This window comes from Petaurus breviceps, unplaced genomic scaffold (assembly GCF_028583685.1).
Source record: "Petaurus breviceps papuanus isolate PSGF00001 unplaced genomic scaffold, PetGlider_PUasm1.0 90881, whole genome shotgun sequence".
In the NCBI taxonomy this organism is placed as follows: domain Eukaryota; kingdom Metazoa; phylum Chordata; class Mammalia; order Diprotodontia; family Petauridae; genus Petaurus; species Petaurus breviceps.
Window position 1 is genome coordinate 1,815,730 of NW_027187369.1, and position 18,272 is coordinate 1,834,001.

An 18,272-nucleotide genomic window follows, 5' to 3' on the forward strand; every position below is an offset into this window, starting at 1 on the left:
AGGTGGCTACTCTAACTCAGAAATTCTCCAAGTGTGTTTCTCCTCTGATGAGGAATCTTGAGGTCCCCAGAAATAGTCATTCCACACCATGCCTTAGGGATTCATCCACTGGTGAACAAACCCGTCTCCCCCTTACCAAAATGTTCCCTAATGTGTGACATCCGTCTTCTTGACTGCAGAAGAAGTCCATTACTTCTGACTTGCCTGACAGCTTGTCACTTTTGATAAGTGATAAAAAAATATTTCATCCTTCCATACTAGGGAAACGAGACAGATTCTTTTCCCTTTGAAACTAAGAACTCCGCTCCTACACACCAAATGAGTAATGTGAGTGGGTAATGATAGTGGCTCAGCTTTATGGAACACCTTTCATCCAAAACACACCAGTGCACCTTGAGAAATGTGGAAACTGCTCTACCTGGCTCAATCAGAATCACTTAGAGCACAGAGTGGCAAGTTAACGTCCCTCTTTTATGGGTTGGGAAACTGAGACACACAGGGGAAGACACTTGCTTGTGGTCACAGAGTGGGAGTGCTAGAACTAGAGCCCAGATCTCCTAGCTCCAAGGTTACTAATCTCTCCACTGCACCACTCTCCTAGCTAGTTCATGGAGCTAAGGATAATCATAGGAACAATGGGGACTTTGGCTGTCCCAGCCCTTCTAAGCCCTGCTCTCTCTAGAGAGAAAATGGGTGGTAAGGAGTTCCTTCATCAGAAAAGTCAATCCCCACCAAAGGAAATGTGCTATTCCTCCCAAGTAGCAGAGTTCCAAAGAATCACCCAATCTCAGAGTGGGAAGGAGCCTCAGAGACCTCCTGGTCTAACTCAGATCTGAACAAGAATCGACTCGGCCAATTGTTATCCAACTGCAAGACCCCACTGGCCCCTGAGGCAGCCCATTCCATTTTTGGACAGCTCCGATTTCTGTGTTGTCCCCCTGTCATCAAGTTCAAATGTGCCTCTCAGATATTATACCCACTTCTCCTAATTCTGTCCTCTGGAGCCAAGAAGAATAACTGGAATTCCTCTTCCCTGTTACAGTCTTTCAAATGCCTTAAAGCAGTTGTCACATCCTCCTCCCATCTTCTCTTTTCCAAATGAACCATCCCCAGTTCCTTTACCTGGTTCTCAAGTACCAGTCTCCAGTCCTGTTGCTGCCCTGGTCATCCTCCTCTAGCTGTATTCCTGCTTTTGCATTTCCTCCCTAAGATGCAGTCTGACAAGCCAGAGAACAGTGAGACTATCTGTCACCCTTTCTCACTGGGGACATTCCACCTTTCTTAAAGGAGTCTAAGTTCACATCAGAGTTTTGACCAGCCATTTCACACTGTTGTCTCATATTGAGTTTGCAGTCCACTGAGACCTCTTGTCCTTGCCCACTTTAACTGTTGTCTAGCTATGTCTCTCCAAAATTTGTGTGGTTGAATTTTTTCGAGGTTGCATGTAGGACTTTATATCTAGCTTATCTTTCTAGACTCTTAAGATCTTTCAAGAGGCGGAGGAATCCTGATTCAGTCATACAACCTATTAGCTATGTCTTCCAACTCCAATTAATCTGCAAATCTGATAAGCATACCATCATTTATGCTATCATCCAAGTCATTTAGAAGAAATATTGGGCAGGACAAGACATACCACCCTAAAGTGACATTGGTCTACTAATGACAGTCATTTGATACCATCATTCTACCAGCTCTAAAACCACCCAACATACAGCCCACACGTCTCTATCTTTTCCACAAGAATAGCAAGAGAGAAGTGGTCAAATGTTGAACTAAACCTGAGGTAAGTTCTATTTAATGCCTTTCCTGATTCTGCAAATTTAGAAACTTGGTCAAAAAAGGAAATATTGTTAGGTCAGCATTCCCTGATCTTGATGAAGCCATGCTCTCTGGTTCTATGTGATTATTGCTTCCTTTTCTAGATATGCACTAAGCATCCCTTTAATAATACACTGAGATTTGAAGCTAAGCTCACTGTCCTATAGCTTGGAGGCTCCTCTATCTTCTCTTTTTCTGAAAATCAGGACATCACCCCTTCTCCAGTCTTCCTCTATTTGGCATGGATTTCCAAAGATAAATGATCACAACTGCACATTCTTTCAGATGCCTAGAATGTAGTTTGTGGGGGACCTGATAACTCATTGTAGGCAACTAGTTCTTCTTATACCATCGCCTCAGTCGTATTGGGCCTTAACCTAGTTTAAATCCCAGTTCTCAGAAGGATATTGAACAGAGATTCATAGTGTGAATTTCAGGCATAGGACTAGGAAAGGTCATTGTCTACTTACATAATGTAGGTGGCCACCTACTCTGTTTACCTATGAGATCACAGAAAAGTATATAACACTTCTCAATGGGAAAACCTGACACCTAGAAAATCCCAAGAAGCACTTGATGATTCCATCTGTGTAGACCATGTATAATTATTCAAACAGGTAATGGAGTGGACAGAGCGCCAGGCCTAAAATCAGAAAGACTCATCTTCCTGAGTTCAAATCTGGCCTCAGATACTTACTAGCTGTGTGACCCTGGAAAAGTTACTTAGCCCTGTTAGTCTCAGTTTCCTTATCTGTAAAATAAACTGGAGAAGGAAATGGCAAACCTCTCCAATGTCTTTGTGGGATCACTAAGAGTCAGGCATAACTGAACAACAAATTATTCAAAATGGAATTTCTCCAAGTTAACCAGAATTAATCAAACCCCTAGTGACCTACTCATACCACTATATAAAAAGGCAGTAATGCTGCACTATTTAAATATTCTATCTGTCTCTTTCCTTTCTCTCTTCCCCTCTCTCTCTCCTTCTGTTCCTCTCTTTATCTCTCTCCCCCTCTCCCCACTCAGGTCCAAGTACAAGGAATGACTGGAAATATCCAATTCGATACTTATGGACGCCGTACAAATTATACAATTGATGTGTATGAAATGAAAGTCACTGGCTCTCGGAAAGTAAGTGGACAAACTATATAGTCACCAAAGAAAATGGGTCACTTGTTAACTCAGATTCATGAAGACAAACATAACAGAACACCATGGGGAGGAAGACTATTTGTTGGGCTATTTCTATTATCAAAGTAGTATTCTAAGAGGGAATTATTTTCCCCTTATGGTCATCCCTACACAAGCACAGCAAAGCCATAGGTTTAAGATGGTACGAGCTGCTATGAGACAATTGAAAGATAGATATTCTGTCAATATTGCAAAATATGCCTCAGGATCTTTTCAGTGGGAACTGGGACCCCTGAGAACCACAGGACCAATGGGAGCATCTCCTCCATGGAGGTGAGGTCTATAATTACTAATAGACATAGAATGTCAGGGCCGGATGGGCCAATTGAACATGGGCTTCAGAATATCAAAGCCAGGAGTCCATAAAACATGGAATGCCAAAACCGAGAGAACAGAGAATGCCAGAGCTGGGCAGGGCCCACGAAACAACTTCCACTAGACATGTCTTTTGACAGGTGATTTGCCTCAGCCATGGCCCCTTAACTCTCACCACATTTCTTAACTGAGAAGGGGGTAGACCTTAAGCATCCTCTTAGAAACACATCAGCAGGGCCTTGCAGGTACCTTGCCTTGTGTCACTTCAACAGAAAGCCCACTACTTGCTTCCCTGGGCCTTCTCATAATTATTCAATGAGAGTGTTATAAGAAGAGTAGGGAAAAGTTCTCTTCACACTTTAACAAGATAAATTATTTCATAAGATATAGGAGGTGTGAGAATCCCCAGAGAGAGACACTACACCTTCGTGTGTGTGTGTGTGTGTGTGTGTGTGTGTGTGTGTGTGTATGGGGGGGCAGCAGGGAGGGCAGAAACCAAACACATCTATCCTGTGTGTGTATAAAATTCAATCACCTTTTTCTATTTAAATGGCTTTACTGCAGCCATTGAATTCCATCCATCACTTACAGAGTGATAAAGAAGTAAGCAAGTAACTTGTCTGCTTTTTGCAGGCTGGCTATTGGAATGAATATGAAAGGTTTGTTCCTTTCTTGGATCAGCAAGTCAGCAATGACAGTTCATCCTCTGAGAATAGAACTATAGTGGTGACCACCATCCTGGTAAGTTATTGAGGGAGGGACTGTTTTTTCTTCCTGATGAAACCAAGTCCTTGTTTGAAAACTTTTAGTAGAGTGGCTCTAGGTCAAGGAGAAAGCGTGACTCTAAGCTCTGTCTCACTGCAATCCCACCATATTCCAGTGCATAAGAGTGCTCGTGTGTACACCCATTCATCCTCCTCGTATCTATGTCTTCCCACCAATCCTCCACAGTGGCGCCACTTCCCCTGCTGGACATCTCCCTGCAGATCTCTTAATATTACATGGCTATCAATGGAAGTTGGTCTATCTCCCAATAAATGATGACGATGATCATCATTGACATTTCTATGCTGCTTGAAGCATTTGCAAAGAACTTATTAGTAATATCTCATGAGGCTCACAACTCAGTGAGGGTAGGTACTATTATGCCCATTTTATAGATAAAGAATTAAGGCTCATAGAGATTAAGGGATTGGCCAATAGTCATACAACTAAAAGGTATTAAAGATTAACAGTTAGAACTTGGGTCTTCCTGACTTTATTCACTCAGCCACGTGGTCCATCTCCTCTGTGGGTCCTATATTTATTAGATCATATCTTTTACACAAACTGGTTCTGTGACCCTGGCTAAGTCCCTCAATCTTTTGATACCCTAGGTGACTCTTGAATACTATAAATTGTAGAAAAGCCGCATTAATAAAGGAAATTTTCTCACCTGGGAGTTCCCTATGCCAATAAAAACACAGCTCTATTCCCTATCTCTAATATCCTTTTCATTGCTTTTATGCCCACTGAGATGAGAGAGTCTGCATGTGGTTGGGGGCTTGATTTCATTGATTTCATTCTGCCAGTGCCAATTAGCAACTGTCCAACAATGCCCAGAGCTGTCTGAGGCACTGGGGGTAGGGGGGAACTTGCCCAGGGTGACACGGCCAGGATGGGTCCGATGGGGTCCTTGAACTTCAGGGCTTCTTGGCCTTCCCTGGTCCTTCATTCTCTGCTCACTCCACCATGCTGCCTCTTGGTAAGTTTAAAATGTCAAAATAATGAATTGGAGTTCCCATTAATCACATCTGCCCAGTCCCACCCACTCACTCACCCCACCTATTTGAGACCATGCCTTAAATTTAGACTTAGATTCTTTTCTTTTTGAGAAGTGACATGATCTTAGGGGAAAGGCCCTGCAGGTAAAGCCAGGAAACCTGGCTTCTAAACCCAGCTCTGCTATTTCCTAGTTTGGGGCTCTTGGGAAAGTCACCTGACCATGCCCCTCCCCCGTAGCTTTCCCCACTGTTGAATGGGGAGAACAATTCCTACCTTGCCTTCCTCCTAGGGTTAAAACAACATGAAAGCCTTGAAAAAAAACACTTCCCACATGTCAAGTATGATTATTCATTCAATGCCTGCTCTAAAAGGATTCCACAAGGGCTTTTCAAAAATCCATTTGGTCCATTTGGAGGGAGCAGAAGACAAATCGATTTCATAGAGCTTGAGGAAGATTACAGAGTCCCGGCAAAACTCATTCATTTAAAGTCTGCTAATGCCAAATTGGGGAAGATTCTAGGGAACAAGGGCAGACAGTTCTAGGGCTCAATTAGTTTTCCTTTGGAATTTTTGTAAAGAAATCCTAAACCATTAATAAATTGTTCGTTTATAAGTTAACCTGATCATCTTTGTCTATTTCTTAAAGCAGGTCTAAGGACTTTTATTCACACTTTTTTTGACCATATCTAGTAACTAGGAGCATTCAGATTCATTAGAATTTTATTTTCTTCCCAATAATCCTATAATCCAGACTTTCTGCCAGTTCCAGCTGACTTTCTCCCCAGATAGTGTGGATTAGTGAGTGCTGACTGACTTTCTTCTTCCACCTCAGAAAGTCCATTTTTTTTCTTGGTCCTACAAATCCCTGAGCCATCAAGGGCTATTAGCCTCTGCATGACTGAGGGCTATACATGTGGACAGTTGGTCCAGCTCCAGGATTCCACATGTAGAAACCTCCTCTACAGATCTTTAAGCTTTCACAGAGCAGCTGCTGAGTGCCTAGAATAATGGTCCAGCCCAGCGAATTGTAGTTTAAGGGACTTTTACCTATGGATTCAGTGTAATGACAGCCACATATGCACTAAACCTTCCTAGATATAAACTAAGGAAACCCCCACTTCTAGATTAGGTGCCTCTCTCTCTTAGGATCATTTGCTTGAGTTAACCTTTGATCTTCATTTTGATCCCAAAGGAATCTCCCTACGTAATGTACAAAAAGAACCATGAACAACTAGAAGGTAATGAGCGCTATGAAGGCTATTGCGTTGACTTAGCCTATGAAATAGCCAAGCACGTGAGGATCAAATACAAGCTGTCCATTGTTGGAGATGGGAAATATGGAGCAAGGGATCCCGAGACAAAAATATGGAATGGCATGGTTGGGGAGCTTGTCTATGGGGTAAGTTTCCATTCAACTTTTTTACCCCATGCTTTCCATCTTAATCAATTGATCAAATTCAATTCAATAGGCATTTGTTAAAGTCTGTGATGTGCCTTAATAAATATACAAGGGTTTGATATACTAACAAAATGGCTCCTACCCTCAAGGAGCTTACTTTTTATTTGGGGGAGAGGGGATAGTAGATAAGCAAATGGAAGATATATACAAAGTAGCTAAAAAGCCAGTGGAGGCTCAGTGGGTCTACCCACTATGAAGGATGAGACATAGACATCATGGAGGTAGTACTTGAGCTAAAGCCTTGAAGGAAGTTAAGCATTCTAAGAGGGGGAGGGGGAGGAAAACCATCCCAGGCATAGGGGATACAGCCTGTGCAAAGGCATGGAGGCCGGAAATGGGATGTCACACACCGAGAACAAGAATGCATTACCGGAAGGACCTGAGTTAATCCCACTTACATTACTACCTGTATGACCTCAGATAAGTCACTAAGTCTTTCTGGACCACAGTGGTCTCATCTGTAAAATAAGCATGTTGGACTGGATGACTTTTAAGGTCCCTTCCATCTCTACATTTATAGTATTTATGATCCTATGATCATATGATTTCACAGTTCAGTCAATCAACAAACATTTATGTTCTGGGAACTATACAAGTTGCTGGGGATCTGACGACAGAAGTGGAAAACACAGGCCCTCAGGAGGGTTGCACTTAGTGCGTCCTATAAAAAGGCTTCATGATGCTCTCACTGGATCTCTCTGACCAGGAAAGAAGCTTAATTCAAGACCAGGGATAATTTCATGTGCTCTCAAAGTCAATAATAATCTTCAAGGGTATCCTGGGCCCTAAGAGGTTGAGTGATTTGGCCAGGGCCACACAGTCACGATGTGTCAGAGGTAGGATTTGAACCTAAGTCTTTGAATCCCCCCGGAAAAAGACCAGGCTATGGCAGACTAACTTGCTAATGAGTTAACAGTCCCTAAGTGATTGAAGCCTTTGGCCTCTTATAGAATAAGACCTCTTACAGAAGGTGGGGTCACAGGATCTTCTCCAGTACCCTCATTTCACAGAGGAGAAAAACAGAGGCCCAGTGAACTTGAGTAATTTGTCCAAGGTCCCACAGTAAATAGCAGAGCCAGAATTGGAACCCAGGTTTCACAGTGCCAAGTTCTGGGGTTTTTCCCCTGCCCCACATAGCCTCAGAGGTCAATGTTTCCTCCCCTCTTTCCCTCTAAGCTGTTCCTTTGGCAACATCTCTTGACCAAAGGTAGCACTGTGGGGATAGAGTGGCTGCTTGGGGAGGGGGAGGCAGTGGGAGACCTGGAGAGACCAGGGGAAAGGTGGATGATGTGTATAGTCACTCAGGCCTCTGAGTTCTCCTAGGAGGCAATAACCGAGAATACCCTCAGCAGCATAATTTCTAGACTAGAGAGAGGAAGAGAGCGTGTTGGGGAGGCCTTGGTGTCCTGTCCTGTCAAGTCCCATCTCCATAGGAGTGGCTGGTCAACCAACTCCTACTTCCTTGTAGTCTACGGAGGACATAAGGCAGGTACCACCTAGCACTGGGGATGAGCCTTGGGAGACACTGAGACAGAGGCCCTGGAGAACCAGGACTCCTGGCTTCGTCCTGTGTGATTGGGGCTTTGGCAACATTTACTAAGCACCAACTATGTACAGGATGCTGTGCTGGAGAATAGGCCTCTGAATCTAAAGCATTGCCCGATGCAGAAGCCTGGCCCTCTCAGTGCCTTGAGTCCCCATCCAGAAATGGGGTTGGACTCAAAGTATAGTGGAAAGAGCCTGGCTCTGGAGTCACAGGACCTGGGTTTAAATCCAACCTCTGCCATTTCCTACCCGTGTGACTTTAATCAAGTCCCTTCCCCTCCCTGGGCCTCATCTGTAAAATGAAGATATGGGACTAAATAGCCTCTGAGGTCCCTTCCCATCTAAATTCATGATTTTGTGACCCAATGTATGACCTTGGACAAGTCCCTTCCCCTCCCTAAGCCTCAGTTTCCTCCTCTATAGAATGAGGGGGTGGGACTAGAGGGCCTCTGAGGTCCCTGCCAGCTCTAGATCTTTGAGCCTCATAGGCCTGGGTCATCTCTAAGGTTCTGTCCAGATCTAAATCCTATAGTCCTCCAAGTACAGCCAAATTGTGCCCTGGAAAAGAGTCTGCAAGGAGGTAGGAGGAAGCAGGAAGGAGGAGCAAAGTTAATAATGAAGCACCAGCTGCAGGCAGGGCGTAAGTCCCACTGAAGCAGCTTTGGTCCAGCAGGGGCAATCTGTACAGTGCCCAGCAGCAGAAATGCCATTTAGGGGTTGGCTGAGAGCCTTGCCTTCAGCTTGGCTTCAGCATCTGGCCCTCCAGGGGAGGGGACATGTATAGCCATGCCCACCCTTCCTTCCTTCCTTCTCCCCTCCACTGACTGCTTCATGCCCTGCACTGGGTCAAGGCTCTATCTCTGACAGCTCTCCTCTGAACTTTGAGCATATGATGGACAATACCAAGGACACCAGCGGTCGAGTAGACTCGAAGAAAGCTTTTAAAGAGGGCTCATGGTCTGTGCTAGTGAAGGAGTGAGAAGGAGTTGATTCCAAGGGGTTTGAATTTGCTTTCCAAAATGGTTTCTTCTTTTCCAAAGAAATTATAGTCAAGGTTGATATTTGGGGCATTCAGGAGCTATTTTTAAAAAACAAACGTCAACGCCACCCAATGGGCCCCATTATGTAAACTCTTCAGAATGTTATGGCCTTAGAACGGCCACCTGCTTTCCACAGCTTGTGTTGGGAGTTGACTTTTAGGCATCTGCCACCACTACCACATAGGCCCTGTCCCAGCCCTTCTGGACCACCGGTTTCTCTGGCATTCCATGCCATGCATGTTCCCAGGAGAACAACAGGGTTCAGAGACTTCATGCTGGCAGGACCCTCAAAGGTCATGTAGTCCCATCCCCTTATTTATCTAATGGGGAAACTGAGGCACAGGGAAGTGAAATTATTTCCCCATGTATTTCCCCATAAGTGAGTCAGTGGCAAAATGGGGCCAGGAACCTCTGGTCTAGGATTCTCCATGCTGTACCATGCTAGATCAGCTTACCAAGCAGGGAAAAAAGGGGCAAGGCAGTAACTATGACCTCTGCCCTCCACCCTTTCCTGGCCAAATCATTGAGATGCTCCCAGTGGCTTTGTAAAGTGGAACAGAAGTCCAGTTTCTTTTCTCTTTTGTCTCTGTCTTCTGGCACCAAGAACCATGCCTTAAACATAGTAGGTACTTGATAAATATTAGCCAAATAAAAACATAAAATGCTATAGAAGCATGTTATTATCAGTCAGAATTCCCAGTTCCGTGGACCTTCTTGACAAGTTCAGGAATAACAGGTTTATAGTGACAACCTTAAGTGCTGAAGAAAGAAGAAAGTGTGATCTACTCAATTTTCTTGTTAAAATGTACTTATTTATTACAACCATTCACTGATCCATGATACAGATGTGTCACTTAACATCTCCAATTTGACACTTACTAGCTCTTTGTGACTTAGCATTTGCTGACTTGGATACTTAATATCTGTGAGGCTTCAAGCAATCCCTTCTGTGGACCTCAGTTTCCTTATCTATAAATCTAGGGGCTTAGACTAAGTGGCCTCTGAGGACCCTTCAAACTTTACATCTATTATCATATGTGTGACCTTGGATAAGTCATTCCCCTCACCCAACCTCCATTTTCTAATGTATAAAATGAATATGATGGGCCTGGTGGCTTCTGAGGTCCCTTCAAACTCTGAAGTTTTGTTATCTAGGATCTATAAAGAATGATAGAAATCTTTGATTATCCAGAACCTCCCCTCACTCCCAACACCAACTATGACAGATCAGGTCAGTGTTTGGGGCAAGAAAGCAAAATGCCTAAGTCTTTAGGAAATGGTGCCCTTTGGGAACCTGGATCCAGTGGAGTGGCCATAAATGAAGTATGGTAGAAGGGGGAGAAATCTCATTTCCTGGGGTTAAACTTTCTCACCAGGAAGCAGTAGCTCCCATTTCTTTATGTTTTCCAACTTTATGACTCACAACAGAATTTCCTCATAGCACCCCGGTGAGGCAGGTAATATGAGTGAATAAAATGCTGAATGAATGAAAAAGTATTTCTTCAGCTCTGATTATGCTCAGAGCACTGTGCTAAGTGCCCGGGACAGCAAGACAGAAGGAAGACAAGACTCAATGCGGAAGGAGCTCACGTTCCAAGGGGGAAGACTGGGAGAGGAGGGCAGCCAGAGAGGCCCATCATGGTGCTGTTTCTCTGATGTCATTTCCGATGATAAAAACCATTTCCATGTCTGATGTTGAACCATTTGACAGCACAAGAACACTGAAGCAGGAGGGTGTGGCCTTGGCTGCTGGGGCAGGGGTTTCAGGGCTTACTGAGGTGGTCAGCACGGCACATCTCCACACAGGCTTCCCTGCCCGTGGGGGCTAGTATTGTTATTTCCACTTTCTTCAGTGATGTCATCACCGTATGGAACTCCCTATGCAGAAACTGTTTCTACCAACATAGACCATCACCTGGCTCTTCAACTTAAATAACAATAATAGTAATAATAATAAAAAGCCAGCATGTATATAGTCCTTTAGGGCTTGTAAAGCACTTTACAAATATCATCTCATATATCCTCACAACAATCCCAGGAAGTTGGTGCTATTATTATCCCCATTTTACAGATGAACAAACTGAGAGAGCTTTAGTGATTTGTCAGGGCTTGGAACATGACTAGTAAGTCCCTGAGGCCAGATTTGAATTCTGGTCTTCCTGACTCCAGGTCCAGCTCCCAATCCAGGGTACCACTCAACTACGCTGGGAATCAAGAGGATAAGTGACTTCCACACTATCCAGTGACTTGGACCAAGCGGTACCTGTCAGGGGAGGGACCTGAAGCCAGGCGTTCTCTGAGGCCAGTATCAGAGCCAGATATACAATGGTGGCCCACCGCTCACAGACCCCTCAAAGCTGAGTGCAGGCCTCATACTGGCTTAAAGATTCCTTTCAGAGGGGCAGCTAGGTGGTGCAGTGAATAGAGTACCAGCCCTGGAGTCAGGAGGACCTGAGTTCAAATCTGGCCTCAGACACTTGACATACTTACTAGCTGTGTGACTTTGGGCAAGTCACTTAACCCCAATTGCCTTCCAAAAAGAAAAAAAAATTCCTTTCAGAGAGACAGTAGTATATACCTCCAAGATTAAACATCTCATACTACATTAGAAGGAAGTTCTTCATCTCTTTCAAAAAACACACAGCAACATTATAGAGTAGTTCAGACTCTGGCAACCCACCTACTAAAAAAAAAACGACAAAGACTGGCTTGAATGTCTTCCCCAAGTTCGTTTGCACCAAAGCTAACAAAAAAATCCAATTTGATTTGGTCCATTTTGTGAGCTTGCCCTGCTGCCTGTAAGTGACTTAATGAAACACCAGTCAGGTACTGAAGCCCTGAATCCTAGCCACACCTCCACACCTCTTTGCCCCTCCTCCTAAATACCTATGGTCTTAGCTCTTTTGGAACCTGGGCACAGCACCCATCTTTCCTCTGCCCCCCCCAACCATACACACACACACACACACACACTCACACACACACACCATGTACATGAACATGTTATTGTTCAGTTGTTTCAATCATGTCCAACTCTCTGTGACCCCATTTTGGTTTTCTTGGCAAAGGTACTGGAGTGGTTTGCCATTTCCTTCTCCAGTTCATTTTACAGATGAGGAAACTAAGGCAAACAGGGTGAAGTGACTTGCAAAGACACACAGCTAATAAGTGTCTGAGGCTGGATTTGATCTCACTGTCTTCCTGACACCTGGCCTGGCACTCTATCCCCTGCAGTGCCACCCAGTGGCCCTACACACACATGTGCACCCACATATATAAAGGTTGTTTAGAAGAACCTGCTTCTAACAAAGCAAAGCCCAAGGCATGGGCTCCAAATCTTATCAGGGACTTCTGATAAAGGGCAGGTTCACAAGATGCACCCCAGGGAGGCATCATAGTAGAATGGAGCCCCACGATCCAGGTTCAAATTGTACCAGTAGGAAGCTGATAGCTCCCTGAAAGCAGAAGCTGTTTGGCTTTTGTCTTGTGTCCCCAGGTCCTAGTATAGTACCTGCTTTTTCATAAGTGCTTGTTGATTAATTGATTGATTGTATGACCTTGGGCAAGTCACTCAACCTCTCTCAGACTCAGTTTCCTCCTCTGTAAAATAAGGGGACTGAGGTTTCTTCTAGCTCTAGGACCAGGATCAGTGATCCCATGGGACCTTGGGTCCCAGAAGAGAAGGCAGATGTTCAGTAGTGACTTCACCTCATCTGTGAGTTCCCTCTGTACTCCTCAGTCCAGCAGCAAAAGGAAGTGAAGGATTCTGGGAGCTGTGAAAGGGTTAAAATTGCAATATCTACCAGCAGCAGCCCCTGTGCACTCCAAAAAATGTCCCTGTAGTTCTTTACTCAGCCCTCAATTCAGTGCTGGGCACTTCAATGGAAAGGCTCTGTACTGGAAATGGAAAGGATCATAGACTAGAGCTGGAAGAACCTTCAGAAGCCACCTAGTCCAGCCCCTTTGTCTTACAGATGGGGAAACTGAGGCCCAGCAAAGGGAAGGGACTTGTCCAAGATCACACAGGGGATCCTAGACTAGAACTGGAAGGAACTTCAGAAGTTACCTATTCCAGCCACCTCATTTTAAAGATGGGGAAACTGAGGCCCAGGGAGGGGAAGGAACTTGTCCAATGTCACACAGAGGATCCTAGACTAGAGCTAGAAAGAACTTCAGAAACCAATAAGTCTATTCCCCTCACTTTACAGATGGGGAAACTGAGGCTCAGGGAAACATGCCAAGATAGTTAATACCCTCCCCACAGCTCAGCTGAGCCTGGCTCTGGGTCTGGGCCTGAGCCTGAACCTGGCCACAGCCCTAGATCTGCTTTGTAACCTTTCTGGGGCCCCCAATGGAAGAAAGCTGGTTTCTGCCTGGCCCCTATTTGCCTGCTGTAGTGCAAACAAATGGGGGGGAGGGTAACTTAGTCCTCTTACCTCCCTAACTGCCCTCAAGGATTACACAGTGGCTTTCCTCCTGCCAGAGGGCTAAGCTGCTTTCTGTTCACCTTTTGGGGCTCTTCTCCCTTTATCCAACTGTGCCACACTTCTTTTGGGGGCTTTTGAAGGCTCAGTTGGAAGGCTTCGCCCCTCTCTGGGCCAGGGCTGCTTTCCACATCAGTAAGGCTTAATTGACAGCAGGTTTAATATACTGCTTCATTAGGAAGATAGTGCATTCAGAGAAAGAACAGTCCTGCTCTGCCTTTCCTTTAAAGAAGCTCCTCAGGAACAGAAAAGCAGTTAGAAAGAAATGCCAAGTGGAGGAGAGAACCCCAGTGCCTGAGGGAAAGAGAGCTGTCTTGCCCCTGTTTGTCTGGGATTGCTAGAGCACCTTAGGCTAGGGATGCTTCTGGGGGCACCTAGAAGTCCCAGGGGACAGCCTCCTCTTTGGTGAGTGGGCAGACACCTATGTGGCTCTTAGAGGGGGTGTTTCTTCAGCTCTAACATGGGAATAAAATAGTAGAACAGTGACTAGAGAGGTGGCCTCAGTTTCCCCCTCTATAAAACAAAGGAAAATGAGCTATGAGATCTGTAGTGTCCCTCACCAACCCTAAAATCTTATTCATGCATTGCCTACTACCTGCGTGACCTTGGAGAAGTCTCCTCTGTGAGCTTCAGTTTCCTTATGTGTAAAAGGAAGGTGATGGTCTTCTAACTCTAGTTCTGTGATCCCATAACCCTGAACCCTCTGGCCTATGGAGGGTTATGAGAGAGGAGGTCAGACAGCAGAACAGGTTATGAAGGAGCTGGAGAACCATGGTGGGGGCTCAGGACTTGATCTAGCAGGCTTTAAAGAACCATTTCAGGGGCGGCCAGGTGGCTCAGCGAGTAACAGCACTGGCCCCAGTGTCAGGATAACCTGGGAGATCGAATCCGGGCTCAGATACTTAGCACCACACCCAGAAATAACTGGCCATGTAACATTGAGCAAGTTACTTAACCCCAATTGCTTTTAAAAAAAAAAAAGAACCATTTCAGATTCTTACAAGAGTCCCGCTATTTCCAAGTGTAGCCTGCAATGGTAACACATAACCAAGTCATGGAACCAAGCCGAGCCAAGAGAGCCCTTGCCAATATTCAGGTCCGATGGCATGAAAAGGGCCCTTTGTGCCTGTGGTCTAGACACCCCTCCCCCTTCCCCATACAGCTTGAATGGAGGCCTTTGAAAGACAGGGGGTTTTAGGGCCAGAGCCCAGAGACTAAACATAAAGCCCTTTAAGGATTATGAAGGATTGAAGTGACCAGAAAAGAGAGGTAGTGTAAGAATCATTATCCCCATTTTTCAGATAAGGAAACTGAGGCTCCAGAAGGGGATGTGACTTGTCCAGGATCACCCTCTAAGGGGTGGGCTATTGTGGTCAACAAGCAACTACTCACTGAACCGGAAAGAACTGTGGCCCACCCCACCTCCACCGTGGCCTCAAGATGTTTGAATGAAGCCCTGTATGATGGTAGACCTCATTTTTTCTCAGTCTATCTGGGCCCGGGCTTCTCCACCTTTCCTATGCCCTGGACCCCTTTGGCAGTCTGAGGAGGATCATGGACCACTTCTCAGAATAGGGTTTTTAACTGCAAAAAAAGCAAAACACATAGGATTGAAAAAGAACCCAAAGGTTAGCGAAAATAAAGACAGCACACTTTAGTGTTAGCGAAAATAAAGACAGCTAGGAGCTCCCACGAAACTGGGCCCAAAGGGCTACTGGCTCCAGCAAATAGAATGACAGGCTTCAACTGAGGGAGACATGGGTTAATAGCTTCCTTCGTACTTCTACCAGCTATGTGAACCCTGGACAAGGCCTCTCACATGCCTGGCCCTCAGTTTCCTCTTCTGTCATATGAGAAATTGAACTATCTGGACCCTTTCAACTCTGACACTGTGTGATTTTTTTTTGCCACATTGCTATCACAATGTCCTGGTACAGAATGAACTCATTTTCCAATTCCAATTCCATTCTTCCATAGAAATGACCCTGCAGTCTTGGCCAGGTCTGGGCCCTATTCTAGCAGGGCCCAAGCTCTGAGAGGACCTACCAAGAGAGTAGACCTACCATGTGGTACCTAATAGCAAACTTAAGGACCAGTCTCCCTTATCACCGAGAGGTTGTTACCCAAAGGGTTGGCCACTAGGGAATGACTCTGGGGGGGGCCAAAGCAATTCACAAAACCCTCTCCGAAGGTATGGAAGAGTTGTGGTCTCCATCAGTAAAGGCCACATCCACACACTGAGGACATTGGGATCCTTGAAGCTATTCTTGCTTTTTTTCTTTTGGGGGGGGGGAGAGCAGGGCAATTGGGGTTAAGTGACTTGCCCAAGGTCACACAGCTAGTAAGTGTTCAGTGTCTGAGGCCAGATTTGAACTCAGGTCCTCCTGACTCCTGGGCCAGTGCTCTATTCACTGAGCTACCTAGCTGCCCCAAATCTCATTCTTTCACACACCCAAATAGGTCACAGATTAAAGCATGCTACCCCAAACATAAGTCCATATGGTAAAAGCTTGACTATGATGCCAATCCAGATGCCAACATTACAAAGGGATTGTAGGCTCTCTATTCCAACCCCTTCATTTTATAGAGGAAGAAACTGAAAGTTGATACTCAGGACAGGGAGAGGGGAGAAAGGACTTGCCCAAGGTCACACAGATATTCTCAGAAGCAAGATTCAAACCCAGGCCTTCCTGAGTTCCAAGTCTAGCATTTTACTTTTGGTCTTCCATTGTTGTCACTCTGCATTTCCCTTTTTATCACCAAGCTTATAATTAAACTTATAAAATCAATTAACCATCAGACACCTACTGAAGATGTACAATATGCAGAGGGAGCCCCTGTACCTGGTACTGGGGGAGGGAGCAGAGAAAGGAGGAAGGACACAAAGATAAAGATTTAGTCCCTGTCATCAAGGTGCTTATAGTCCCAACATGAGTGATACCATCCCCTTGGGGGCACTGGAACGATCCAGGGGGGTGGTATTTTTTTGAAATGATGCAAATTTCAAAAGAAATAACCCCATTCAAGGGTTAAAGAAAGTAGATTTCCAGGGGGTGCTGAGTAATATTTTTAAAGGGGGCAATAGGCCGAATAAGTTTGGGAGCCTCTGTAAAAGTCAAGGCACAAACCCATGAGCCGGTCAACAATGGTTCAGGAGTTAAACACCAGACTGAGAGACCTCCGAGTTGCTATATGAATAATTAACAAAAGGTAGAATCATAGAACGTTTGAGCTGGAAAGGCCTTTTGAGATCTTACAGTCTAAATTCTTCATTTTACAGAGGAGGAATCCGAGATGGAAAATAGCTTATTAAAGGCCACATGCCTAGTAAATGGGAGAATTCCAAGCCAGGTCTCCTAAATAATGTCAAGTTATCATCTCTTTGCACCATACCAAGCTACGTCTGTGGAATGGCAAGTGGCAAATGAAATGTCGTCTCTAAGTCATTTGTTTTCTTGATTTTTCAGAGAGCAGATATAGCTGTCGCCCCCCTCACTATAACATTGGTCCGTGAAGAAGTGATAGACTTTTCCAAGCCTTTCATGAGTCTGGGAATCTCGATCATGATTAAGAAGCCTCAGAAATCGAAGCCAGGAGTGTTCTCTTTCCTGGACCCGTTGGCCTATGAGATCTGGATGTGCATCGTCTTTGCCTACATTGGAGTCAGTGTCGTTCTTTTCCTGGTCAGCAGATTCAGTCCTTATGAATGGCACTTGGAAGATAATAATGAAGAACCTCGGGACCCCCAGAGCCCTCCTGACCCACCTAATGAATTTGGAATCTTCAATAGCCTCTGGTTTTCCCTGGGTGCCTTTATGCAGCAAGGATGTGATATTTCTCCAAGGTTTGTTTCCACGTCATTCTTATCCCACTGCAAATTTCTTTCACTTACCATTCAAGGAAAAGCATCATGAGATCATTCAGCTTGCTAGCATCTTTCAAGCAGGTTGTGTGAATGCATTTCTGCTATAATATCTATATTTACATACGGTACAGCTAATATAGAAACTCTGGCTAAAGTCAATATTGACCAGCTAGTCTTATGTTTATCATAGAAGTCTAAGTAATGCAGTCTTAAGTCAAACAATGAGGGTTTCCTAGGCTGAGGGAGGCATCAGTGGGGCAAGCCCTAGACATATGGAAGTGGGGGAGGCTTTTCTTTGGTACCCACCCATTTCTCCTTATGTATCTTCTATCTCTCAGGTACCCTGTGCCCTCTGGGTACTCAAAGCTTCCCTCTACTGTGGTGCCCCATGTTATTCTCCCTTGATAATTCCCCAAACAGACCTTTTCTTCTATCCTTTCCCCCATAAAAACTCACCTGACTGTCCTTCCATTCTTCTTCAGCTAACCATCTAGTTAATAGCCAAACTAGTGGCACTAAAGTCTTTTTTAACAGTTAAAGACTCAGTAAGTTGGCCCTCCAGAATACTTTTCTTTGACAAGGGACTCCTGGAGATAATTACTTAACCTAAGGAAATTCCCCTCAACCCAACATTATGAAGTGCCCCCAACTTATGCTGGTAAAACATCAGACATCTCAATGGTCCAGGCAGGAAAGCATTTAGGACTCATAAAGTTTAGCCTGCAACTGAGCACTCATTAAACTTCATATGCTAAATTTTCAGTCTCATTCCGACACTTGCAGTGCAA

The 18,272-nt window shown here is 44.9% G+C and overlaps 1 protein-coding gene across 4 annotated transcripts in view; it reads left to right on the forward strand.

Annotated features, from left to right (window-relative positions):
- Positions 1-18,272, forward strand: part of GRIA3 (glutamate ionotropic receptor AMPA type subunit 3) — a 292,053-nt gene that overhangs the window by 194,576 nt on the left and 79,205 nt on the right. For all 4 annotated transcript variants that reach the window (XM_069074018.1, XM_069074020.1, XM_069074017.1 and 1 more), the window contains exons 8-11: positions 2,848-2,952; positions 3,961-4,068; positions 6,284-6,490; positions 17,087-17,463. In XM_069074018.1, the coding sequence (XP_068930119.1) occupies positions 2,848-2,952; positions 3,961-4,068; positions 6,284-6,490; positions 17,087-17,463 (797 nt within the window). The remainder of the gene's footprint in view (positions 1-2,847; positions 2,953-3,960; positions 4,069-6,283; positions 6,491-17,086; positions 17,464-18,272) is intronic.